This window comes from Miniopterus schreibersii (assembly GCF_964146895.1).
Source record: "Miniopterus schreibersii genome assembly, chromosome: 14".
Classification (NCBI taxonomy): Eukaryota; Metazoa; Chordata; class Mammalia; order Chiroptera; family Miniopteridae; genus Miniopterus; species Miniopterus schreibersii.
Genome location: NC_138114.1, coordinates 7,194,518 through 7,221,750, shown reverse-complemented (window position 1 = coordinate 7,221,750; position 27,233 = coordinate 7,194,518). Strand labels below are relative to the sequence as shown.

General features: G+C 39.9%; 1 protein-coding gene across 1 annotated transcript in view; it reads right to left on the bottom strand.

Annotated features, from left to right (window-relative positions):
* Positions 1 to 2,768: 2,768 nt before the first annotated feature.
* Positions 2,769 to 27,233, bottom strand: part of ZFAND4 (zinc finger AN1-type containing 4) — an 82,482-nt gene continuing 58,017 nt past the window's right edge. The window contains exons 6-9 of the mRNA XM_081158151.1: positions 25,766 to 26,941; positions 24,706 to 24,760; positions 4,250 to 4,367; positions 2,769 to 3,277 (exon numbers count right to left, since the gene is read on the bottom strand). Of these exons, the coding sequence (XP_081014277.1) occupies positions 3,142 to 3,277; positions 4,250 to 4,367; positions 24,706 to 24,760; positions 25,766 to 26,941 (1,485 nt within the window). The 3' untranslated portion in view covers positions 2,769 to 3,141. The remainder of the gene's footprint in view (positions 3,278 to 4,249; positions 4,368 to 24,705; positions 24,761 to 25,765; positions 26,942 to 27,233) is intronic.

Genomic DNA, 27,233 nt, shown 5'->3' with positions numbered 1-27,233 from the left:
AGCTGAAGGTCCAGAGGGATGTCTCAGCTGTGGGGGTTCCCACTGAGAACTATGAGGTCTAAACCCCAAGCTGGGCTCCCCAGCCCAGAGCACCAGAGCTGAGAAAGGTGCCCACATAACATCTGGCTGTGAAAAGCAGCCGAGTTTCTGTCTGCCAGGGAGAGGCTGGAAATGCAGGTATGCTCTTAAAGGGCCAACACATGAAGTTTCCTGTGCAGCCACCCACCTTGGGCTCTGGCAAAGAGAGGGCAGAGTGCACTAGAGCTTTGTGAGGAGAATCCAGGATTTTGGGCTCTAGAGATAGAGCTCAGAGGGCACCATCTGGATTCCTATGCTGAGTCATTCCCTCACACAGCAGAGGACATTTTTCTCAGGCAAGCATTTACCACCCAGGCAGTTTTTGCCTGTGGAGGAAGCAATTGACCCACCATTTGAAACCGTCTTGCCCCACCCTGTGGAGTTTATACCTTGCTGTGGTCTACAGCCTAAGGCTCATTAAGAGATTGTGATTCACAATCAGCCTCTGGGTGCTTTGAGTCTTTGCCTCATCTGCTTTCTGAACCCAGGGCTTTGAAAAGCAGACCTAGGTATCCATCTTGGTCCTGTCCAAACCCACCCAGCCCCATCAGAGGGAACCACAAGCTGTGGATCAATGATAGTTCCAAACAGGGTACCCAAGGCCAGTCATGAACAGTGTCTGAGACTGGCCTGCACCAGAGACCATCTAAAATGACTGGGAGTCCTAGAAAATCTACTTAATACATAAAAACAAATACAAACAGGCAGTAAAAATGGGGAGACCCCCCCAAAAAAGCCCCAGATAAAATAACAAGAGAATTCTTCAGAAGAAGAGCTAAATGAAATGGAGATAAGCAATCCATCAGATATAGAGTGCAGAATAATGATTGTAAGGATGCTCAACAGCATGAGAAAAGAAATGGAAACTATGAAGGAAATTAAGAATGACATAGTAGAAATAAAGAATACATTGGAAGGGATAAACAGCAGACAAGTGCAAGCTGAGGATCAGATCAGCGAATTAGAAGACAGGGTAGAAAAAAATCACTCAATTAGAGATCTAAAAAGAAAAAATTACAAAACAGGAGGACAGTTTAAAGGATCTGTGGGACAACATGAAATGTAACAATATTCACATCATAAGGTAATGAAAGTGAGCAAGGGATAGAGAAGCTGTTTGAAGAAATAATGGCAGAAAACTTCCCTAACCTGGTCAAGGAAAAAGTTACACAAGGTCAGGAGGCACAGAGTCCCAAGCAAGAAGAACCCAAAGAGGCCTACACCCAGACACATCATAATTAAAATGACAAAAATTCAAGACAAAGAGAGAATATTAAAGGCAGCAAGAGAAAAGCAAGATGTTACCTGAAAAGGAGCCCCCATAAGGCTGTCAGCTGATTTCTCATCAGAAACTCTACATACCAGAAGGGAATGGTATGAAGTATTGAAGGTAATGAAAAGCAAGCATCTGAAACCAAGACTACTCTATCCAGCAAGGCTATCATTCAAAATAGATGGTGAAATATAGAGTTTCCCAGATTTAAAGCAGCTAAAGGAGTTTATTACCATCAAACCAGCATTGCTGACATGTTAAAGGGACTGCTGCAATAAGAAGTAGAATGCTTGGTGGAGCTATGTTAAGTTGTCCAGACCAGGCTTTTGTTTGCTGGGTTTTTGTTTCTTTTATTGCTGCTTCAATTTCACCAGTTGTTATTGACCTATTCAGGTTTTCTGATTCTTCCTGATTCAGCTTTATATGCTCTCACTCATATGTGGAATCTAATGTACAAAATAAACTGATGAACAAAACAGATTCAGAAACACAGAAACATGGAACAGACTGATGAATCTCAGAGGGAAGGCGGGGGTGGGAAGTGGGTGATGAGAGATTAATCAAAGAACTTTTATGCATATAGCATAACCCATGGACACAGACAATAGTGTGGCGAAGGGAGGGGTGGGGTGGATGGGGGTAGAGGGGATAAATGGGGGAAAAAAGGGGGATATCTGTAATACTTTCAACAATAAAGATAAATTTTAAAAAACATATTTGGGAAAAAAAGGAGGAAATCTTACCCTTTGAAAACTGCATAGATAGACCTGGAGATTATTATGCTAAGTGAAATCAGCCAGTCACAGAAAGACAAATACCATATGATCTCACTTATGTGTGGAATCTAATGAACAAAATAGAAACAGAGGCCAGGATACATAGAACAGACTGAAAGCTGTCAGAGTAGGAGTTTCGGGGACTAAGTGATAAAGGTGAAGAGATTAAACAAAAAATAACTCAAAAATTATTTTAAATAATCAAATAATCAAACTCATAATGAAACTGAGTATTTATTTAAATTTCTCCTGGTAATAGCACTCAACATACAAGAAAAACAAACCAAGCTGTGAGATTTTGTTTTTCAAAAATTGAAAAGTTGGGTTCTCTATTTAATGGCAATAAGTGGGACATCCATTTTAAAACTACCATTCAAAAAGTAGTATTTTAAGAAATATATACTATGATTAACATGATGTGTTTTATCAAATGGATACATATCTGAATGCCAATGTGAATATGGAAGAATTATATGTATTAAAACCACACTGGAAAACCAAATGTTCTTTTTTATAAAAAGTAGCTTGAAATAAAAAGGAACTTGCTAGTAAACAGAATAAACTTTCACACATTGGATTTTTCTTTTAAAAATCCCCACCCACCCCACCCCCACAAAAAAGTGGTCAATTGAATAGTGCCATTACATGACAGGTCATTTCTGTACAACATGGAAGATGGTTACACGGTCAATGGTCACTTCATAAAGTGTGTCTTTTGAAGACTTGTCTAGTAAAACTGCAATATCAAATATATAAAATACTTAACATAAGACATGCAATAACAAAGCTAAATCATTTAAAGTTTTTAGAACTACTTTTAAAACTTTTGATTCACTAAAAAATAGAGATGTCAAATACAGTAGCATTCTCATTCCCCAACAGTATGCATTGTATGCTTTTGTTATTTGGCAAATCTTTTGGTGTAGAACAAAATTAATGCAGTCTAACAATGTTTCTTCTGTCTGTCATTGTAATACGATTCCTCAGGCAGGACAGTTAGGTGCAGAGCAAGAGTTAGATTTTTGGAAGTTTTGGTGCGTTAACCACAGGATTTGCCTCCTGTAAGTATCTCCTCCCTGCACTCTTGTAATCATAGGTGCAGCCATGAGTTTCTGCATAGCGATGAGATGCACAGAAGTTGTTTCCACATCTAAAGCACAAAAAAGTTTACATAAATAGTCATATTTTTATTAGAGGCTAATCTCTGGAAGATCAGAGCTTGACTTTGAGTAGTCCAACAGAAGCCCCTTGGTTCTCTTGAGCAATTTCAGCATAGAAATTTCCCTTCCACTCAGAAACAAGCACCCCCCAAAAGAACAAGTTAATTGTCTACGAATATGAGAGCTTATAATAAAGAATCCATTATGAAATGAAACAGGGTACAGACCTTTATGTAGTAAAATTGCAAAAGCTGATAAATATGTCCACTATTTAAACCTGGGAGAACTATGAATTTCTGAGAAATTCATCTCATAAGAAAATTAAATTATGTTAAAAGCTAACTAAGCCATGAATGGATTTAAAAAATATTTCTAGTAACAAGATAAGCTGTTTCCATTTGAATAAGTACACTCTAAAAAACAGAAGTTATTTTTAATATCTAGCCTCAACCCAAGAGCAGAGACCCTCCTTGAAGCATGTTAATCTATGCTAATGAAAGAAATAATTTTGGGTAGAAGGAAATTCATTATTTTTTGTAAATATATTATTCATCTGTTTTGAAATAAAAGCGTACTATATAATTGTTAAAATTTGTACTACATTAATTTTAAATATAGTCTTTTTTTGTTAAATTTAAAATAGAATATTAGAGGAGGCGTTCTATTAAGCTATATTAAAAAAAACCCACAAGTATATTTATCATAAAACCAAAAAAGTGTACTCTCCCATTGGTTTAAATCTCCTAATTTAAAGGGCAGGGCAGGATCTCATGAGTTTGGAAATTCATGATCTCATGAGTTTGGTCTTTACAGCCAATTAGGAGGAGTGAAACTGAGGGCTGCCATGTGAACATCATCTTTATGATGTTATGAATAACCAACTTAAAGAACATTTTACATTGTATTCTCAAGTTTGGTCACCACAAAGAAACCATCTCAACTCTTCCAGCTGGCCAACCTGCCTGCATTCGTAGCTAGTAGCCAGTCCAGTTTTCTTCCCACAAAGAAAACAATGCTTTGCTAGTTTCTTCTTTGTTTGAATAGGGGCTTGCACGGGCGGGAGGTGATGAGTACATTCTCCTGTTTAGAGAAAGGACACCTTGATTAATACAGGCATAAAATTCTAAATGTGAAATACTATTAAGCAAAACACAAAACACAAACTTTTATTCCATAAAAATTAATTTGTTATTTTTATATCTAAAATTATTTACAGAATCTGCAAGTGAAGATGCAGTAGAACTGTTATATGTTTAAGATGTGGTAGGTTTCATCTGTGACTCATACTTTGAGAACGTCTGTACACACCAACACATTAGTGATTATTTCTAAGGGCAATCAGCATATATAAAGTGTATCAAACTTTGACAGTGAATCAAGAAAAATGTCTGATTCAAAGTCATATTTATGAGGCCTCTGAGACACAGCATAATACGTAATATACTCACCCTATGTTTTCACACCAAGAAGGAGCACCAGAGTGTCATGAAATTGATCTTTTAGTCGTAATTATGTCATAGAAATTAAATTCATCAAGCAAGTTACCTATTCTTTCACAGTACTACCTTTTCAAAAAAAACATTTACCAAAATCTGTACTATTGTAACAACTTGATTTTTCACCTTAAAAATAAGAATGTATCTGTTATGTAGTAAGAAAGGATAAATCTATTTCTTTAATTACTAAGTGAAATGCTTTTAGAACTGAGCAAATTTCCAACAAACCCCTCCTAAGTAGAGAGGCTCAAAGTCACCACCCATAGTTGTTACAAGTTCAAGGAGCAAGAGGCAAAGAAAACAAAAGCAAGGGGAAGGAATGACAAGAGAAGTAGCTGAGTGTCCATGGTATGAGTACCTATTCTCTACTACTGAGAAAGGTTTCGGAGGCCTGAGCTTAATGTTTATTACGTTTCTAAAAATTCTTCAAGAGTTCAAAAAATTGGATTTACAATATGCCTTTGTCATAACCCAGATTGGATGCTGGATATACCAGCCCAGCAAAATCAAGTCTTCTCTATTACCAGCCTGAAATACATGTCCAGATCTTGTCCCAAACTAGAAACATTTAAAACAGCTCACTGAATGACTCCTAATAATGCTGGGCACACACTCAGTTAACTTGCACTTTCTTCTTCAAGTGCACTTAGCTAATAAGAACATTTCACAAAGGTGATGGGATACTTTCCACTTCTTAAAAAATAAAAATAAGATAAGCATTTTCCCAGGACACAGAGGAAAGGCATATACTACTGGATAACCTCTGGAAGTTCATCTAATGGCAATTGTCCCTGAAATTCAGGTTTAAAATATTCTTCCCTAAACAAAGTAGAAAATCTATTAATGATAGTTTAGTTCAGTTTCACTTTTTCTTTCCTTATGCGTGCTTACTTAACTCAATGTTTCCCTAATGTTTTTCATTCAAGAACTCTTGTGAATGTGCTGAGACAGAGAATATCACAGTGTCAGGAATGAAGTGGCACCAACACATAACTGCAATCTTTTCCTATGAACATGGTTTCCATATATTCTTCCACCCACCAGAGAAAACCATTCATTAGTCATCTACTCCAGGTGAGGAACCATCACTAATATATAGGTTTCGTACAACAAATCAGAAAAAGTCAAATTCCTTGGGCTGGCACTCAAGGTCTAATATATGCAAAACAGTACCTAACTTTCCAAAGCCATTTACCGCATCATACCCATTCTGAATGATCCACCACACACATTACATGCATCTCTTCTAAAGTGCTCTATTTCACTTTGTCACTCTAAGAAAACTCTACTTATCCTGTAAGAAGATATCAATCATCAACTCCTCTCTGAAGCTGTCTCTCAAATGTGTTGAACATACACATTTTTAAAAAGTCAATAAAGTAATGTTGATGTGAAGAGTTGCTTTTCAGAAAAAGATTAAATATATGTGGATTAACTCACTTGTTTGGCATTTCCAGGTCTAATGTTTTATCTAACACAATGATCTATAACACTTCACCCAACCGAAAAGGCAGCTAACAAAGTAATAGTGTTCAAGATGCAAGTTTGGTAATCATCTGCCTAAAAATGATAACTAAAACTATGAAGAAGAATAAAATTTCCAAGGGAAACCCTAGAGTGGAAAGCAAAGAAGACCAATAGAAGAACTTACTAGTCAATTAAATATAACTTATACCATAACTTTCACAGGTTCTTGTAGGTAATTCAGAATGATAGCTATTAGTGAAGGAAATGGCAACAAGTTTCATAGTTCTAGTTTGAGGAATCATCACCGTAGGAAGCAGCAGATGGCTTGACCCAAATGAAGTCAACGAAAAGGTGTATACCAGAGGGCTGGTAAAACAAGTACAAAAGAAAAATGAGGTTAAAATTAAAATTTACAACAATGTGATAGCACAGAATGAGTGAGGGAAATAGACGGTTTGAGAAAGAGACAAAAAAACTATTACAAGAAGGATGGCCACAGCCCTGGCTGGTGTGCCTCGGTTGGGTAAGTGTCATACTGTTCACAAAATGTTGCTGGTTTGGTCCCCAGTCAGGGGTGGTCTACGGGAGTCAACCAATTGATGTATCTCACATCGATGTTTCTTTCTTTCTCCCTCTCTCTTAAAAAATAAATAAATAAAAACTTATTTTTAAAAAAAAAGGATAGTCACAACAATCAAGATAAAAATACAGCCCAGCCAGGCGTGACTCAGCAGTTGAGCATCGACCTAGGATCCAGGCGATCGGGGTTCAATTCCCAGTCAGGGCACAAGCTCGGGTTGCGGGCTGTAGCCAATCAATGACTCTCTCATCATTGATTTTCTCTCTCTCTCTCTCTCCCTCTCCCTTCCTCTCTCTGAAATCAATAAAGGTATATTAAAAAAAAAAAAGATAAAAATATAGAAGCATCCACTGGATTTGAAATTTTGGAGATCTTTGGTAGCCTCAGCAACAGCAATTTCAGAAGAGCAGTGAGAAAAGATGTGAGGAAAGCACTGAAGCCTGAATTAGAGTTAAGAGAGTAGAAATAAGTGAAACAAACTTTCAGAGGCTGAGTTGTGGGTTAGGACAAAACAAACTTGAATATGTGTCAAGGAAAAATAATTATAACATTAAAAATGGGTATATCGCCCAACCGGGCGTGGCTCAGCAGTTGAGCATCGATCTTGGATCCAGGTGATCGGGGTTCAATTCCCAGTCAGGGCACATGCCGGGGATGTGGGCTCGATCCCCAGTCTGAGGTGTGCAGGAGGCGGCCGATCAATGACTCTCATCATTGATGTTTCTATCTCTCTATCCCTCTCCTTTCCTCTCTCTGAAATCAATAAAGATATATATTTTTTAAAAAAACAGGGTATATTACAGTAATCAAAACAGTGTGGTACTGGCATAAAGACAGTAATATAGATCAATGGAATGTGATTAGAGAACCTAGAAATAAACCCTCACATATATGGTAAAATGATTTTTGATAAGTGTGCAAGACCGTTCAATGGGAAAAGAACAGTCTTTTAATTTAACAAATGGGTGTGGTAAAAGTGAATATATACATGGAAACAAAATTAGATCCATACATTACACCATATAAAAAATTTATTCACAATGTATCTAAGACCCACCCTGCTGGCGTGGCTCAGTGGTTGGGCATCAACTTGTGAATCAAGAGGTGTTGGTTCAATTCCCAGTCAAGGCACATGCCTGGGTTGCAGGCTCGATCCCCAGTGGGGGGCATGCAGGAGGAAGCCTAAGGATGACTCTCTCTCATCACTGACTGATGTTTCTGTGTCTCTTTCTCTCCCTCCTTCCTTCCTCTCTTAAATCAATAAGAATATATACAAAATGTATCAAAGACCTAAATGTAAGACCTAAGTCTATAAAACTCCTAGAAGAAAATATAGGTGAGTATCTTCATGACACGATTTTGCAATGGTTTATTGGACATGATACCAAAGACACAGATCACAAAGAAAAAATAAACAAATTGGACTTCACAAAAATTAAAAACTACATCAAAAAACTACATCAAACGACAGTAGCAACAGAGTAAAAAGGCAACCTACAGAATGGGAGAAATTATTTGCAAATCATGTATGTGATAAAGGATCAATATCTAGAATATACAGAGAACAATTAAAACTTAACAATAAAAACATGCAACCCAATTCAAAAATGGGCATAGATTTGAACAGACATTTGTCCAAAGAAGATGTATGAATGGCTAAGTACATAACAAGATACTCAACATCACTAATCACCAGGAAAATGCATATCAAAACCACAATGAGATACCACCTCACACCTGTTAGGGTATCACTACCAAAAAAGGAAGGAAGGAAAGGAGGGAGAGTGGGAGGGAGGGAAGAAGGGAGGGAGGAAGGAAATAACAAGTATTGGTGAGAATGCGAAGAAATTGGAAACCTTGTACATTGTTGGTGGGAATGCAACATGGTACAACCACTATGGAAAACAGTATGACAAACAACTACAGTTATGCTACACAGACAAGCTATCATTTAGAATCAAAGGGCAAATAAAGAGCTTCACAGACAAGAAAAAGCTAAAGGAGTTCATCACCACCAAATCAGTATTATAAGAAATGATAGACTTTAAAAAAAAAAAAAAAGATACAAAATATGAGTAATAAAATGGTAGTGACTACATACCTATCAACAATAATTTTAAATGTAAATGGATTAATTGTTAAAATAAAAAAACATAGGGTGGCTGAATGGATGAGAAAACAAGACCCTTACATATATGTTGACAAGGGACCCAATTCAGATGGAAAGACACATACAGACTGAAAGTAAAGGGATGGGAAAAGATACTTCATGAAAATGGAAACAAACAAGCTGGGGTAGCAATTACTTATACCAGACAAAACAGATTTAAAACAAGGCTATAACGAGAAAAGTAGGATCCAGGAATTCCATCTCTGGATATTTATCCAAAGAAACCCAAAATGCTAATTTGAAAAGACATATGCATCCATATGTTCACTGAAGCATCATTTACAATAGCCAAGATATGGGAGCAAACTTAGTGTTCATCAGTGAATGAATGGATAAAAAAGTGGTACATATATACAATGGAATATCCCTTGGTGACAAAAAAGGAAACGAAATTTTGCCATCTGGAACAATATGAATAGACCTAGAGGGTACTGTGCTGAGTTAAATATGTCAGACAGAGACAAATGCCATATGATTTCACTTATACAGTATGTGCAATCTAAAAAACAACATAAATGAACAAACAAAACAGATACAGACTCATATATACAGAAAACATTTTGATGGTTGCAAAATGGAAAGTTGGGTGGAATGAGTGAAAAGGGAGAAGGGATTAAGAAGTACAAACTGAATGGACAGAGAAGGTAAGGAAGGCAGGTCCAGACTGAAGCTGAGTTCACATTCCTAACAGTGAACCCTGAGGTGCTCGGGCAATTAAAAAATTGCTTAAAATGGGGGGTTCAAGATGGTGGTGGAGGTAGGTAGGAGTTACACTTGCCTCCTCCCAGGACCATATCAGAGTAGCGAAAAAGTACAGAACAATCACCCTGCGTAACCATCTGAAGACTAGCTGAACAGAAGTCTTATAACTAAGGATTCACAGAAGAACCCACACCAAGACCAGAACAAAGGGTAGAGATGCAAAAGTGGCTGGCCTCACAACCATGTGAAGTGGGAGACAATCCAGAGGGATATCTCAACTGAGGAGGTTCTCCCAGAGTAGTGAGAGATTCAGCCCCAAGCTAGGCTCCCTATCCTAGAGTACCTAGAGCCAGGAGGAGGAGCCCACACAATATCTGGCTGTGAAAATCAGTGGGGAATTCCACCCACTCTGCCTTGTGAACTGCTGGCCTCATCCTGATGACTCCCTGAGACCCCAACCCACCACAAAGGCCCGCAGATCTCAGATGGGTGCCAGTCGGCCTTGGTGTATACTGAGATTTTGCTGAGCTTCCCCAGACACAACAAATGGAACTGAGTTTGAATCTGTATCACCCTAGTGAACAAAACTCACCCCTACCTGGAATCACTGAGAACCTGTCTCACACAACTCACAGCCAGAGGCTCCTCCAGCCACTGAGCCTAACAGGCAGCCAGCAAGTGGATGCGAATCTCAAGGTGCCTTGGGCCTACGGCTAACAAGCTTCTGGACTCAAAGCTGGTGGAAGCCAGCCTTGGTACACAGCTTGTCCTCTCCCACATACACCCAGGCCCAGCAGAGTCAGCCTCAAACTGTGGATCACTTGGTAGCTTCGCACAAGTACCCCAGGGCTGGTCACAGGCAGTGGATGACATTGAGCAGTGCTAGAGACCTTCTCAAAAGTTCCCACAACAAACACACCTGATGGCAGGCTTCAGGCCACACCAGAGCACAACCCAATTTGCCTCACTAGTGGCATATCCAACAGGAGATCCTAGCAGGCACCAGACACTGCTGGGGCCAATTCCCCTTTGTGGAGTCAGCTGCCAATAACTGCTTGAACACTGTTATTGGGGTCAATCCTCATAGTTAGCCAGCCTGACAGTCAACTCCACCCACAGACAGGGAGCAGAAATCAAGACACAACTCCAAAAAGAGGGCTTACAAACCCACACAAGAAACATTCCTGGAGCACCCATCTCAGGTGATCAGGGAGACTAATGCCACTGAGCCCAAGAAGACACTATATAAGGCCACCATACCAAGATTGGGAGTCATAGCAGACCTACCTAATATACAGAAACAAATATAGTGGGGCAACGAAAATGGAGGGTAAAGAAATATGCCTCAAATGAAAAAACAAAAGAAATCCCCAGAAAAAGAATTAAATAAAATGAAGGCAACCAAGCTACCAGATGCAGAGTTCAAAACAAAGGTTATAAGGATGCTCAAGAAATTTAGGGGAAGAATAAATGAATTCAATGAGAACTTAAACAAAGAGATAGTAAACATAGAAAAGGACATAGAAACCATTTTTTAAAAGTCAGAAATAAAGAATACACTATCTCAAATGAAGAATACATTAGAAAGAATCAACAGCAGGTTAGATGAAACAGAGGCTCAAATCAGCAATTTGGAGGACAAGGTAGCACAAAACACCCCAGCAAAGCTGGAAAAAAAAATTTTTTTTAAAAAAAGGGAAAGTCTAAGGGACCTCTGGGACATCACCAAGTGTAACAACATCTGCATCATAGGGGTACCAGAAAAGAAAATAGCGAGCAAGGGACTGAAAACCTGTTTAAAGAAATAATGACAGAAAACTTCCCTAACCTGGTGAAGGAAATAGACATACAAGTCGAGGAAGTGCAGAGTCCCAAACAAGATAAACCCAAAGAGGCCCAGAAGACACATCATAATTAAAATGTCAAAAGTTAAAGACACAGAGAGACTCTTAAAAGCAGCAAAAGAAACAGTTACCTAAAAGGTAGGTCCCCTAAGACTGTCGCCTGATTTCCCAACAGAAACTTTGCAGGCCAGAAGGGATTGGCACAAAATATTCAAAGTGGTGAAAAGTAAGGACATACAACCAAGACTAATCTCCCAAACAAAGCTATCATTTAGAATTGAAGGACAGCTAAAGAGCTTCCCAGACAAGAAAAAGGTAAAGAACTTCATCACCAACAATCCAGTATTGTAGGAAGTATTAAAGAAACTTCTAGAGGGATTCCAAATGGCTGCAGAGTAGGTGCAAGCTACACTCACCTGCTCTGGGTGAAAACCAAATTTACAGCTAATTTATAAAGCAATCAACCTGAAAAATCAACTGAAGTCTAGTTGAACTGAAATATTATAACCAAGGATTTACAAAATAAGCCACATAGAGACTTGTAAGAAGGGTGGAGACGCGGAAAGGGCTCGACCCTGCACTCACGTGTAACAACTGAGAAGCTGAAGGGCTATCTTGGCCGCAAAACTCTCTACCCCCAGGAATGAGGAATATCAACCCCACACATGAATCTCCAACCCAGAGCAATAGAGACAGGAAGAGGAGCTCACAAAGCATCTGGTAATGAAAATCAGTGGTAATTTCAGTCTGCCTAGGAGAAAAGGGAATCTGCTAGACACTCAGATGCCACCTTCCCAAGGTCGAGCACTCCTATTGCTACACCACCAGCCTGGATAGTGTACTACCCAGTCCTCCAACTACTGGTGAAACCACACTGCCATTATAGGGTCCTGCAGAGAGGTCTGCTGGCTGCACCCAGTGGGGACCTTTGGGGAGCTCTTTAGCTGGAGTAGTTCTTAGAGCAGACTCAGACAGTGATTGAATTGTGTAGGTTTAAAAAGGTGGCTATTTCTCCCCACCTCAAGCGCACAGCTGGCACACCCCTCTCCACCTGCTGAATCACTGGGCCTGCCCTACCACTCTGTGGCCCTGCCCTGCTGAGTTTAGTCACACAGGGGGATCAGGGGAACCCACAGAGCTGAGACTTTCAAAACGTCTTCCAGGGAGGCTTTTGTCCAGGAAATAGAAGGGCTGGTGCTGGATTGTGTGGCTATATGATGGCAGTGGGTGGGGGGAGGCACTCCTATCTCCCTTGCAAGCTTTCCAGCAACACCCCCAACAGGAGATTGTTTGGATCAGCCATCCCAGGTCCCAGTGGCTCCATCCTGCTGAGCTCAGTTCCCTGGGGGAAAAGTGTGCTGTTCGGAGTTGGGACATTCAGATTGTGGCTCCCTCAGAGGCTATTGTCTGGGACCAGGATGAAGTCCTTGGCCCCTACCTGTGGGAGACTTTTGATCTGCTCTCCAGAGCCCTGGTGGCTCTGCCCTACTGAGCTTACTCCTGCAGAGGCATGACTAGCTGCAATCAACCTAAAACCATGGCACACTCCTGGGAAAGCTGGGCTTGAAGACTCTGAAAGAGACTTAGTGATTTGGCTTTGGAGTAGGGGAACCACTTGCTCTGTCCTCCTGACCCAGTCACCTCACCCTACCAAGCTTGTAACTTATGTCTAGTTGTCACAGCCAGCCTGGGCCTACTCTACAGTCTTACTTCAGAAAGCTCTGGAGGAAAACCAGGCAATGCGTGGGGGAGACAGAGTAGCTGACATGTAGAGGTGAACCTCAGGGAACCTAAGACCTTTTATAGATCTGCCCCCAACTCTAAGCTGGAGAAAGGTGACCCTTATACACAGATTGGCCCCGCCAAGCACACCCAGCCAGGCCCAGTAGACACAGGCACAAACAGTAAATAGTGTGGTAGCTTCAAACTGGTAGCCCAAGGCTGGTTACATACAATGTCTGACATTGACCTGTACCTGAACCCTGCCCAAGTGAATTCAGACCCAACATAACCAGTGGTGGGCTTCAGACAACACCAGAGCTCAACCCAACAAGCCACACAAGCAGCACACATAAAGGGGAATTCCAACAGGTACCAGGCCCTGCTGGGAACAACTTCACCATTGGGGACAGTCCCTGTACAACATCTCACACATGGGGCTAGAGGTTTATCCTAATAGTCAGCCACCCCAAAGAGTTAACTCCACACATGAAAGAAGCAACAGAATTCAAGACTCAACTACAACAGGAGGGTGCACATAACCAACAAAAACATTCCTGGAGCCAGGTGATCTGGAAGATTATGCCACTGAGCCCAACAAGATACCTACATCATAAAGCCATTATAGCAAGTTTGGGAGTCATAGCAGATTTTTCTAATACACAGAGACACAATGGGAAGACAAAGAAATATGCCCCAAATGAAAGAACAAGATAAATCCCCAGAAAAAAATTGCATGAAATGGAATCAAACAAGATACCAGGTGAAAAGTCTAAAACAATGGTTATAAGGATGCCCAAGGACCTTAATGGATGATTTCAGTGAGAGCTAAACAAAGAGAGAGTAAACATTAAAAAGGACATAGAAACCATTAAAAATCAGTCAGAAATGAAAAATACAATATCTGAAATGAAAAATACAATATCTGAAATGAAAAATACAATATCTGAAATGAAAAATACATAAGAATTCAACAGGTTAGATGAAGCAGATGATCAAATCAGTGATTTAGAGGACAAGATAACAGTAAGCACCCATGCCGAGCATCAAAAAGAAAAGAGAATTACAGCCCAGCTGGGCGTGGCTCAGCGGTTGAGCATCAACCTAGGATCCAGGGGATCGGGGTTCGATTCCTGGTCAGGGCACATGCCAGGGTTGCGGGCTGCAGCCGATCAATGACTCTCTCATCATTGATGTTTCTATCTCTCTCTCTCTCCCCCTCCTTTCCTCTCTCTGAAATCAATAAAGATATGTTTTTTAAAAAAAAGAAAAGAGAATTACAAAAAATGAGGAGTGTATAAAGGACCTCTGGGACAACATCAAGCATAAAACATCCACATCATCAGAATACCAGAAGGAGAAGAGAGAAAGTAAAAGATCAAGAACTTGTTTGAAGAAATAATGGCTGAAAACTTACCCAACCTGGTGAAAGAAAAAGCCATACAAGTTCAGGAAGCACAAAGAGTCCCAATCAAGATAAACCCAAACAGACCCACACTAAGACACATCATAATTAAAATGGCAAAGGTTAAAGACAAAGAGTGAATCTTAAAAGCAGCAAAGGAGAGAGAATTACCTACAGAGGAGCTCCCATAAGGCAGTCAGCTGGTTTCTCAACAGAAATACTTCAAGCCTGAAGGAACAGGCATGAAATATTCAAAGAGATGACAACTAAGGACCTACAACCAAGATTATTCTATCCACTAAGGCAATGATTTAAAACTGAAGGCAAAATAAAGAGCTTCCTAAACAAAAACAAAAAAGGTAAATGAGTTCATTACCTTCAAATCAGTATTGCAAAAAATGTTAGAGGGTCTGTTTTTAGAAGAGGAAATAGAGAGACAGGAACACAAATAAAAAGAATAACATGGCAATAAATAAGTACCTATCAATAATAACCTTAAATGTAAATGGATTAAATGCTCCAAACAAAAGACATAGGGTAGCAGAATGAATAAGAAAACATAACCCAGGAGCTTTGGGAAGATGGTGGCCCTTTGAGAAGCAGCAGAGGCCCCCGCTCCCAGCCACGGACTTGATTTACTCCTAAAATCCTACGTAACCAGCTTGGAAAAAAACAGAGAAACATACCTGAGTGGACAGAGTGCGAGTGGGGAGGACTGAAGAAACATCACGGAGTCCGGCAAGAGAGGGAGGGTGTAGGAAGGGGGAGTCCCCCCTGAAGCCTATGCTGGGCTCCAAGCCTGGAGCCTTGGAGGCTGCAAAGCTCCCTCCCCTCAAGAGTGCAGACGGCCTCCAAAAGCAGGGATCCCTCACCCAGAGCAGAGAGGGGAAGGAGCGCCCCTTGCACAGGGCAGAGGATCCTAGGGGAGTGGTGAGTCCTGGACCTTCCTAGGAAACAAAGCTTCTAGTGGCGGCTGCGACCGGTGTCTAGTGCTCGGGGTGCCGACCATAGGGAAGGCTGTCCCAAGGTGTGTGGCACCCAAGTGGTAAGGGACCAGAGGACTGCGCTGAGCAGCCACACACTGGGACCCTCTGCCTCCCTGTGGGGCATTGTGTTGAGCCCCAGAAAGTGCTGAATCTGCACGGCGTGGGGGAGGGTAGGAGCCCTCCTGCCCTGAGCTCCTGGTGCTGAGTCGCTGGGATCTGTGACCAGCCCTGAGGGTGTCCTCCCGCCCTGAGCTCCTGGTGCAGAGAGGCTAGGATCACTGACCAGCTCTGAGGGGCACTGTGGTGGCATGTGAAGCTGCCCCAGCTTTGCTGAGACCAGTGGTGCGGGGAGCTGCGTGGAGCTGACTTTGGGTCCCCTCCCGCTGGGTGCCTTGGTGTGCCGGCGGTGGGACCTTGTGGGGCAGACTTTCTGCCTATGTGTTGCTTTGTGCGTTTGCGAGTTTGATTACGGAACTGACTCCCACCTTCCCAGGGTGCACTGCACGGCCAGTCCAGCGAAGGCTGGGATTGGGGTCTGCAGAGTAGAGGGTCTGAGGAGCAGGCCTGGTGCGACCAGCCAACCAGAGCTGAGCAGGGTGGGGCGGAGGCCTCTGGCCTCTCCCACAGCCAGGAGCACTGCCCCCAACAGGAAAGGGGCGGTCCCGCTCACTGATGCCCCAGACACCCCGCAGGGCACAGTCCTGAGGGGGAAGGGAGAGCAGCTCACAGGAGGACTGTACAAGAATAAGACTCTCAGGGACTGTTGCTTGGGAACTGGAGGAAAAGCTGAAAACCTCTGCTGGGGGCTGGGCAGGCAAAGGGCTCACTGGAATGTTCTTTAATTGAACCCACTGAGCCCAGGCTGCCAAAACCGCCCATACAGAAAAGGCAACAGACTGAAATCAATCTGAAGCTGCAGCAGGATAGAGCCTGGGGAACTAGAATCAGAGGACAGGGTAGGGACTGAGGAGCTGGCTGTGGAGCAGAGACTAACTCCCGCAGAGTGAGTGCCTGACAGCGACACCTCTAAGGGAAGTGATACCCTGAGCTACACTAGCCACCCTAAAGACTCTACAGAAGACTCTGAAGTAAGACCAGACAACTAAAAGGTTGCAAAATAGCTGACAAGAGGAGGTGGTCCATGGAGAGCCTCAGATCAACCATCTACCTAAGGACACCAGAGCCAAACCTAGACGGCTCCTCACATTGGCTGATACACAAGCACCTCCGAGGAGAACAGAAATCAGCTCACAAAACAGAAAGCCTCAGGCAACATAAGCTGCCCAGAAGAAACTCACTTGATTGAGTGCTATTTTTTCTTCTGTTTTTTTGTCTTGTTTGGTTTTGGTTTTGGATTTTTTGGTTTTTGGGTTTTTTTGTTTGTTTTTTGTTTGTGGGTTTATTTTTCTCTTTTTTCCTTAGGAAGAAGAGAAAGGGGAGAAAATTTGTTTTTTCTTCTTTTTTCAATTTTATAATAATTTAAAAAAATTTTTTTTTAAACATTTTTAACTAAATTTTTTTTCTCTTTTTTATAAAAGAATTTTGTCTTGCTTAGCTTTTTAGTTTTGTTTTGGTTATTTGCTTTGTTTTGTTTTATCCTTGCTTCTAATATCAAGACTTTCTTGATATCCCTGCTTAGCGACTGGGACTTTATCATTATAACCAAGTTTACAGCTTTCCTCTATAGTTTCCACCAAATCTCTTACCGGACTCCCTCCCTGCCTGGGCTATCTCTCTCTCCTCTCGATCCATTGGTATAACTTTTTTTCCTTTTTCTTTTTCTACTTTTCTTTCATTCTTTTGTTATTCTCCCTTGTCTTCCTGTCCTTTTGTTCAGTTGTTAGTTTCTCTTATTCTCTTTATTGTATTTCTGTTTTCTCATTTTCAACTTTTATCCTATTCCTATTCTCTCCCTTAATTTTTTGTTGGCCCTTCTTTCAGAATCTTTTCTCTGCTTCTGTGATCTCCCAGTAGCTTCTCTATTTTTTACATTTTAGTTTGTTATTATTTTCTAAATTTTCACCAGTATTAACAACAATATACATCTCTCTCTCTAAGCATTACTTTCCTTTCTCTCTCTTTTTTTAAGAATTTTTGTGTGTGTGTGTTTGTGTTCTCCCTTCACTCTCCCAGTTCTATTTTCGCGTGGGTTGTTTTCATTGTGACTGTCAAGATATTTTGTTAAGATACCTCTTATTTCCTGGAAGTTTCGTTGTGTATTGTCCTGCCTTGCCAACACCTGTACAATAGCTTACACGATAAGGTTGGGGCTGAGACACAGTTAGCCAACCTGAGAGGAGGGTCCTCCCAAAGACTGATCAATGACAATCTAGATCCAACCACAACAGGAGAACATAAAGAAACCACAAAAGGGACACCCACAAGAGGGACACACCTAGAGCAAAGAGCTCAGAAGTATAAGGAAAACACACCTCAGGGCTCCACTGGACCCACAAGACAAAGTCCCATCCCACAAGACTGGGAGACAGCAAATATATCTAATATATAGATATAAACACTAAGATCTACCAAAATGGGGAGACAAAGAAACAACCCCCAAATTAAAGAAAAGGAAAAATTGCCAGAAAAAGACTTTGATGAGATGGAGTTAAGCAAGTTATCAGAAACAAAGTTCAGAGTATTGATGATGAAGATGTTCAAGGAACTTAAGAAGACACGAGATGATAAGATCGAGAACCTTAGTGAAAACATGAAAAAAGAGATGCATACCATAAACAAAACTCAGACAGAGATAAAGAATGCTGTATCTGACATCAAGAATGCACTGCAAAGAATTAAAAGCAGGCTCAATGAAGCAGAGGATAGAATAAGTGACTTAGAAGACAAGGTAGAAAAAAATCACACAATCAGAGCAGCCAAAAGAAAAAACAAAAAGCATGAGGACAGCCTAAGGGAGCTTTGGGACAACATGAAGCGAAACAACATTCGCATTATAGGAATGCCAGAGGGGGAGGAAAGAGAGCAAGGGATAGAGAACTTGGTGGAGGAAATAATGATAGAAAACTTCCCTAGGCTGGTGAAGGAGAAAGCCACACAAGTTCAGGAAGCACAGAGGGTTCCAAACAAGAGGGACCCAAAGAGACCCACTCCAAGACACATCATAATTAAAATGGCAAATGCAAAGGACAAAGAGAAAATATTAAGGGCTGCAAGAGCGATACAAGCAGTGACCTACAAGGGAACCCCCATAAGGCTGATAGCTGACTTCTCAACAGAGACTCTTCAGGCCAGAAGGGAGTGGCATGAAGTTCTCCAAGTAATGAAAAGCAATTTATAAATTTAATGTAATTCCTATTAAAATACCAACAGCATATTTCACAGACCTAGAACAAACATTTCAAAAATTTATATGGAACCAAAAAAGACCCCGAATAGCTGCAGCCATCTTGAAAAATAAGAACAGAGTGGGAGGGATCACATTACTGGATTTCAAACTGTATTACAAAGCCACTGTAATCAAAACGGCCTGGTATTGGTACAACAACAGGCATATAGATCAAGACCCCAGAAATAGACCCACGCCATTATGGTCATAAATATTTGGCAAAGGAGGCAAGAGTATCCAATGGAGTAAAGACAGTCTCTTCAATAAGTGGTGCTGGGAAAATTGGACAGATATATGCAAAAAAATGAAACTAGACCACCAACTTTCACCATACACAAAAATAAACTCAAAATGGATAAAACAAATGTAAGTCACAAAACCATAAAAATCCTGGAAGAAAACATAGGCAGTAAAGTCACAGACATCCCACGTAGTGGAATTTTCACTGCTACATCTCCTAGGGCAAGAGAAACAAAAGAAAAAGTAAACATATGGGACTACATCAAACTAAAAAGCTTCTGTACAGCAAAAGAAAACAGCCTCAAAATACAAAGGAACCCCACGGTTTGGGAAAACATATTTGCCAAGGATCTATCTGATAAAGGGCTAATTTCCAAAGTGTACAAAGAACTCATAGCACTCAGCAAGAGAAAGACAAACAACCCAATTAAGAAATGGGCAAAGAACTTGAACAGACACTTCTCCAAAGAGGACATACGGATGGCCAAGAAACACATGAGAAAATGCTCGACATTGCTAATCATCAGAGAGATGCAAATTAAAACCACAATGAGGTATCACTTCACACCTGTCAGAACGGTTGCCATCAAGAAATCAACAAACGACAGGTGCTGGCGAGGGTGTGGAGAAAGGGGAACCCTAGTACACTGCTGGTGGGAATGCAGACTGGTGCAGCCGCTATGGAAAACAGTATGGAGGGTCCTCAAAAAATTAGAAATGGAGCTGCCTTTTGACCCAGTGATCCCACTTCTAGGAATGTATCCTAAGAATCCTGAAACATTAATCAGAAAGAATATATGCACCCCAATGTTCATAGCAGCACAGTTTACAATAGTTAAGATCTGGAAACAGCCCAAGTGCCCATCAGTAGATGAGTGGATAAAAAAGCTGTAGCACATTTACACCATGGAATACTACGCAGCTGTAAAGAAAAAGAATCTCGTACCCTTTGGGACAGTATGGATGGACCTAGAGAAAATTATGCTGAGTGAAATAAGCCAGGCAGAGAAAGACAAATATCACATGATCTAGCTTATACGTAGAATCTAAAGAACTTAATAAACTGATGAACAGAATAGATTCAATGACATGGAAGCACAGATCAGACTAACGAATGTCAGAGGGATGGAGGAGGGCGGGTGGGTGGAGGGGGAGAGAGTAACCAAGGAATTTATATGCATATATGCACAACCCAGGGACATGGACGATGGTGAGGAGAGAGTCTAGGGAGGGGGATGGGACGGGGTGGAACAGGTCATTGGGGAGAAAAAGGGACATCTGCAATATTTTAAACAAAAATAAAATTTTTTAAAAAAGAAAACATGACCCATATATATGCTGTCTACAAGAAACCCACCTCAAAACAAAAGATACACACAGACTGAAAGTGAAGGGTTGGAAAAAATGTCCCATGAAAATGGAAACGAAAAAAAAGCTAAGGTAGCAATACTTATATCAGACAAAATAAACTTCAAAACAAAGGCCATAACAAGAGACAAAGAATGTCACTACATAATAGTAAAAGTATCAACCCAACGAGAGGATATAATCGTTGTAAATATACATGCACCCAATACAGGAACACCTCAACAGCAATACATTTATAGGGGATTTTAACACCCCACTGGCATCAACAGATAGCCCTTCCAGAAAATAAATCAAGAAGGCAACAGTGACCTTAAACAACACACTGGACCAGATGGATTTAATTATTTACAGAATATTTCATCACAGATTATTTGCAGAATACACATTCTTCTTAAGTGTACATGGAACATGCTCAAAGATAGACCACATGTTAGGGCACTAAGTCTTAACAAATTCAATAAGATTGAAATAATATCAAGCATCTTCTCTGACCACAATGGTATGAAACTAGAAGTCAATTACACTAAAAACAAACAGAAAAACATTCAAACACATGGAGGCTAAATAACATGTTTTTAAACAATGATTGGCTTAACAATGAGATCAAGCAAAAAAAAAAAATCAATAGTTACCAAGAAACAAATGAAAATGAACACAAAACAACCCCAAATCTATGAAACACAGCAAAAGCAGTCCTGAGAGGGAATTTCATAGCATTACAGTCCTACCCCAAGAAGCAAGAAAAAAATCTCAGACAATCTAACTCTACACCTAAAAGAAATAAACAAAGAACAAAAAAAAGCCCAGAAGGAAGGAAATAATTAAGATCAGAGTGGAAATAAGTAACAGAGAGACTAAAAATAATACACAGAATCAAACAGGAGTTCCACAATTAAAAATGAAACTGCTGTGTGACCCAGTGATCCCAGTTCTGGGAATATATTTTAAAAACCCCAAAACACTAACTCAAAAGAATATATGCACCCCTATGTTAATTGCAGCATTATTTACAATAGGCAAGGTCTGGAAACAGCTCAAGTGTCCATCAGCAGATGAGTGTATAAAAAAAGCTGTGGTACATTTACACAATGGAATACTACTTGGCCATGAAAAAAGAAATCTTACCTTTTGTGAAAGCATTGATGGACCTGGGGATTATGCTAAATGAAATAAGTCAGTCAGGGAAAGACAAATACCTTATGATCTTACTCATACGTGGAATCTAATGAACAAAATAAACTGACGAACAAAATCGAAACACAAGCATGGATACATGGAACAGACTGATAGCTGTTTGAGGGGAGAGGGTGTGGAAGAAAGAGGGTGAAGGGATTAAAAACTAAAATTTAAAAATCATACTGTATGATTTCAATAATAGTGGAATCTAAAGAACAAAATAAATGAACAAACAAAATAGAAACAGACACATATATACAGAGAACAAACTGATGGTTGCCAAGGGGATAGTGGGGTTGGGGGTTTGGGTAAAAAGGTGAAGGGATTAAGAAGTACAAATTGGGCCCTGGCTGGTGTGGTTCAGTTGGTTGGAGCATTGTCCCATACACTGAAATGTTGCAGGTTAGATTCCCGGTCAGGGCACATATCTAGGTTGTGAGTTCAATCCCCATTTGGGGTGGATATGGGAGGCAACCAATCCATGTTTTCTCTCTCTCTCTCTCTCTCTCTCTCTCTCTCTCTCTCTCTCAAATCAATATGCATGTCCTTGGGTAAGAATTAAAAAAAAAAAAAAAGTACAAATTGGTAGTTAAAGAATAGCCACAGGGTTGTAAATTACAGCATAGTCAATAATATTGTAATAACTCTGTATGGGACCAAGTAGGTACTTGAAATATCAGGGGGACCACTTTGTAAAGTATGACTAACCACTATGCTGTACACCTGAAGCTAATATATAATAATACTGAATGTAAACTGTAATTAAAAATTTTTTTAATGATTTAAAAGAAGTACAAATTGGTAATCTGTACAAAATAGTCATAGTGTTGTAAAGTATAGAATAGAAAATATAGTAAGTAATATTGTAATAACTATTTTTAATTTTTTTAAATCTTCGCCCAAGGATTTTTTTTCACTGCTTTTTGGGGGGGGGGGAGGGGGAGAGATGTGAGAGAGACACATCAATTGGTTGCCTCCCACATGCACCCCAACCAGGGCCAGGGATCAAGCCTGCAACCAAGGTATTAGGAACGTGCCCTTGGCCAGAATCAATCCCCTGGGACCCTTCAGTCCACGGGCCAACACTCTAACCACTGAGTCAAGCTGGCCAGGGCTGTAATAACTATTTATGGTATAAGATGGGTACTAGATTTATTGGGGTGGTCACTTCGCAAGCTATATAAATGTCTAATCACTATTGTACACCTGAAACTAATATAATATTGTATATGAACTGTAATTTTAAAAAAATTTTACAAAAGAAAGAAAACAGTATGGCAGTTCCTCAAAAAATTAAATGTAGAATTACCATAAGATCCAGCAATTCCATTTCTATGTATGTGCTCAAAAGAATTGAAAGGGTCTCAAAAGGATATTTGTATACCCATGTTCATAGCAGCATTATTCATAGTAGCTAAAATGTGAAAGCAGCCCGGCAGGGCGTGGCTCAGCGGTTGAGTATCGACCTAGGATTCAGGCGATCAGGGTTTGATTCCCAGTGAGGGCACATGCCCGGTTGCGGGCTTGATCAATGACTCTCTCATCATTGATGTTTCTATCTCTCTCTCTCTCCCTCTCCTTTCCTCTCTCTGAAATCAATAAAGATATTAAAATAAAATAAAAAGAATTTTAAAATGTGAAAGCAACACAAGTGTCCACCCACAGATAAGCAAAATGTTTTATATACATACAATGGAATATTATTCAGCCTTAAAAAGTATGGAGATTCTGACCCATGCTACAACATGGATGAACCTTGACATTATGCTAAGTTAAGTAAGCCAGATACAAAATGAAAACTACTGTATGATTTCATTTATATGCAGTAGTTAGAGTAGTTAAAATTATAGAAGCAGAAAGTAGAATGGTTGTTCCCAGGAACTGGGGAAAGGGGGAAATGAGGAGATGGTGTTTAATGAGTACAGTGTTTCAGCTTTTCAAGATAAAGAATTCTTGATGTGGGTGGTGGCAATGGTTGCCCAACAATGTGAATGTACTTAATACCACTGAATTATACATTTAAAATGATTAAAGCAGTAAATTTTGTCATGTGTACTTCACCACAATTTAAAAAACTGTAAAAAAAATAAGTGCCTATATTAAGACTTTAGAACCTTGGGCTTTATATAGTAGTGATACAGTGTCTCTCTCTGTCTCCCCCTCCCTCCCCCTCTTCCACTCTAAAAAAAAATCAATGGAAAAAATATCCTCTGGTGAGGATTAAGAACACAATAAAAAAAAGCATAAAACTCATAAAAAAACCATAATATACAAAATTCCTTTACAACCTTAGGGCTTTAAAAGCGGTACATCTTTGTAATGAGTTTCCCATCCCTAGTCTGAGTATTAAAACACAAACGATGACAGTGCCGGCTGCTTTGGAAATAAGGACTTGCCAGTGACCTTTAAGGTGTTATTGGTAGAAGAGAGTGCTAATGCTCTAACCAGTTCTGCTACTATTCCTTGGAAAGGGCTGGTCCCAGAAATGGTCCTTTTCTTTTATCCAGAAATAACGAGTTCACCAAAAGGAACTCTTACTACCATCCTTGATATTGGATCATGATGTTAAGAAACAACTTTCTAGGGTACTTGTCAAAACCCATCCAGCAGCCCAGCATGGCTTTAGAGTGGCCAGTGACTGGGAACATTGGGAACTATATGTTAATTCTTCATTCATCTTGTCTTTTCACATAGACCATATCCCTTCTCAGACAACAGAGATCTAAATTTCATTTTAGTTTTATTCTTCAAATATGTCCTACAGTCAGTTCTCATAATCATTTTCTTAAGTGGAACAAAGTTTAGGGAGAGTTTACTCTGTACATACTACAGAGAATGGTCTTCTCTTTGAAATTCAACAGTATGAATAATGACATGATTATTAGCCTTATATTATTTTTAAAATTATCTGTAGCTTACCTACTCTTTTACCTGCTGCTGTATTATTTCCATTCATTCCAATACCACGGGCAGACTACAATTAAAACACAAAACATCTATGGAGGTGAGTTAATGGAGAACAGAAGAAAAGATCACCAAACATGGAATATTTGTACTTTATTACCAAAATACTGTTGGGCTTCCACTGAAAATTATTTAATCTAATTTTAATTAAGTTAACTTGGAACTTGATTCTCACACCCAGCAATATTGTACTTATTACTTATGTTTAAAAGAGTATAATTTAATGGCTCAAATAAAAGTTCTCATTTGGGAAAAAATTAATAAAAATAGCATTTCAAAATACAGTGTTTCCGCCCTTACCCATGGTTTTGCTTTCCAGTTTCAATTACCCAAAGTTAACCACAGTCCAAAAATATTAAGTGGGGAATTCCAGAAATAAACAATTCATAAATTTTAAATTGCTTGCGGTTCTGAGTAGCAGAAATCTCGCTTCATCCCACCCAGGATATGAATCATAGGTTTGCCCAGAGTATCCAAACTCACTTGTTCTCACATAGGAAATGTACCATCTCACATTATCACAAGAAGAAGGGTGAGTACAATACAATAAGATATTCTGAGAGAGAAACCCTGCTCAGATAACTTTTATTATAGTATATTGTTCTAACTGTTCTATTTCATTATTATTCATTGTTGTTAAGCTCTTACTGTGCCTAATTTATAAATTAAACTTTATCATAAGTACATATGTGTAGGAAAAACAGTACATATAGAGTTCGGTATTACCGTGGTTTCAGGCATCCACTGCAGGTATTGAAACATATCCCTCACTCATAAGGGGGGACTATAGTGATAAGTTGTCTACATGAAATTATTTTCAAGCTACAGTTCTCAATTTAGGACTAAAACATTATTTAAAATTCACCTATCAAAAAGATTTTCTACAAACTAGATAACGAAACTATTAAAAGAAGCCAACCTCAGGCCTCATTTATGTAAACAAAAAACAAAGTTTAAATATGTTGAAACATTATAAGGAAACTACTAGAACATACTGAGGCAAATAAATACTTACTAGAAAAAAATCTGTAGATTCTAACTGGGGAGAACTTTTCCTAATGCATTCTTCCTGAAAATGCAGGAGGTTTGTAGACAGCCCAATTCCAGAGGTCCGAAGCCTACCTACCCCACGCATGCTCTGTAACCCGTCTCTGCTCGTGCTCCGGGCCAGCGAAGCAAGAAAACTTATATTATTTATACAACCAACAGGCTCTTTGGAAGCCTTATTAGCCACTTCTGTGATATCACGAGCCTCAACTTTAGAAATAATATCGGATCTTTTCCCAGGTGAATCAACTTTGACAGCTCGAAAGCGAGTAGTCCTAGAGAAAGAAGAATCCGTTATATTTCGAACATCCAATGACCGGAGCACATTTTGTGAAGCAGAAGACTGGAGATTTCCAGATTCGAAACATTTGGACTGTCTCTGTGGTTTCATCAGAGAATGATGGAGTGACATTGGTGTAGAACAGTGAAGAGGTGACAGGAGTCTATTCTTGTGAGGACTTAATTCACGGTTGTTGAGAATTGTAGTCTCTACTGATTCACCACTTAAAACTCTTGCAACATGTTTAAGATGCTGCTCTGTAGCTTTCAACCCTTTATCACCATTAGTAAGTAGGAACTCAGGATTTACCTTCTGTGTGCCCTCCAAGCCACTGCTCTGTTCATCGATATTTCCTTCTGTCAACAAAGGAAACGAACGCACTTCAGGCAGAAGTGATTTTTCAGTTACACACTCTTCAGAAGTTGGAAATAAAACAGCGTCATCCTCATTATTAGGTGACAAATTTCCTGAAAAGTGCTTTGTCTGCCTAGGTAGGGATGGTCCAAGACGGAGAATAGAATCAGCAAACTCTTTGTCATTTTCGAACTCCACATGGGTCATCTGAGGTGGTAGTTTGGTGCTACCACTGGAATGAGACGGCGTGTTACTTTCCCAGTTATCATCTTCCTTAAGAAAATCACTAGCTATAGATGATATGGGCCTATCAGCAGGGGGCAGAGTTGTCAAATTTGAAACTGCATTGCTGGATGTTTCAGGCAGATATGCATTCCCAGGAGAAGGTAAACAAGGCTGCCCAATGTGGGGGAGAACTCTTAACAACCTGTGCCGAGTCGCTGCTGTGGAACTACTAGAAGATCGAGGAGCTATAGGTGGGCGAGGTTTTACCTTGACAGCTTTCTTAGGCTAAAAGAAAAGAGTGAATATATAATTTCTTTACGTAATTCATTATATAATTCAATTATATAACTCATTCTCTCTACCCATTAACAAAAATTAATGAAGAAAATGTGATTTACTGTAACACGTTGGCATTTTGTTTACCTTAATTTAAAATGTTTAAAAGATTAAAATCTTAAACTAATGATGGAGAAGAATTTTGCTATCTTCATTAAGTATAATTTTCTGAGAATAATCTTATTTATTGTCCTCACTTCTGATTGTCAGAGTTCTGCTGTAAAGAAACCTCATTGATTAT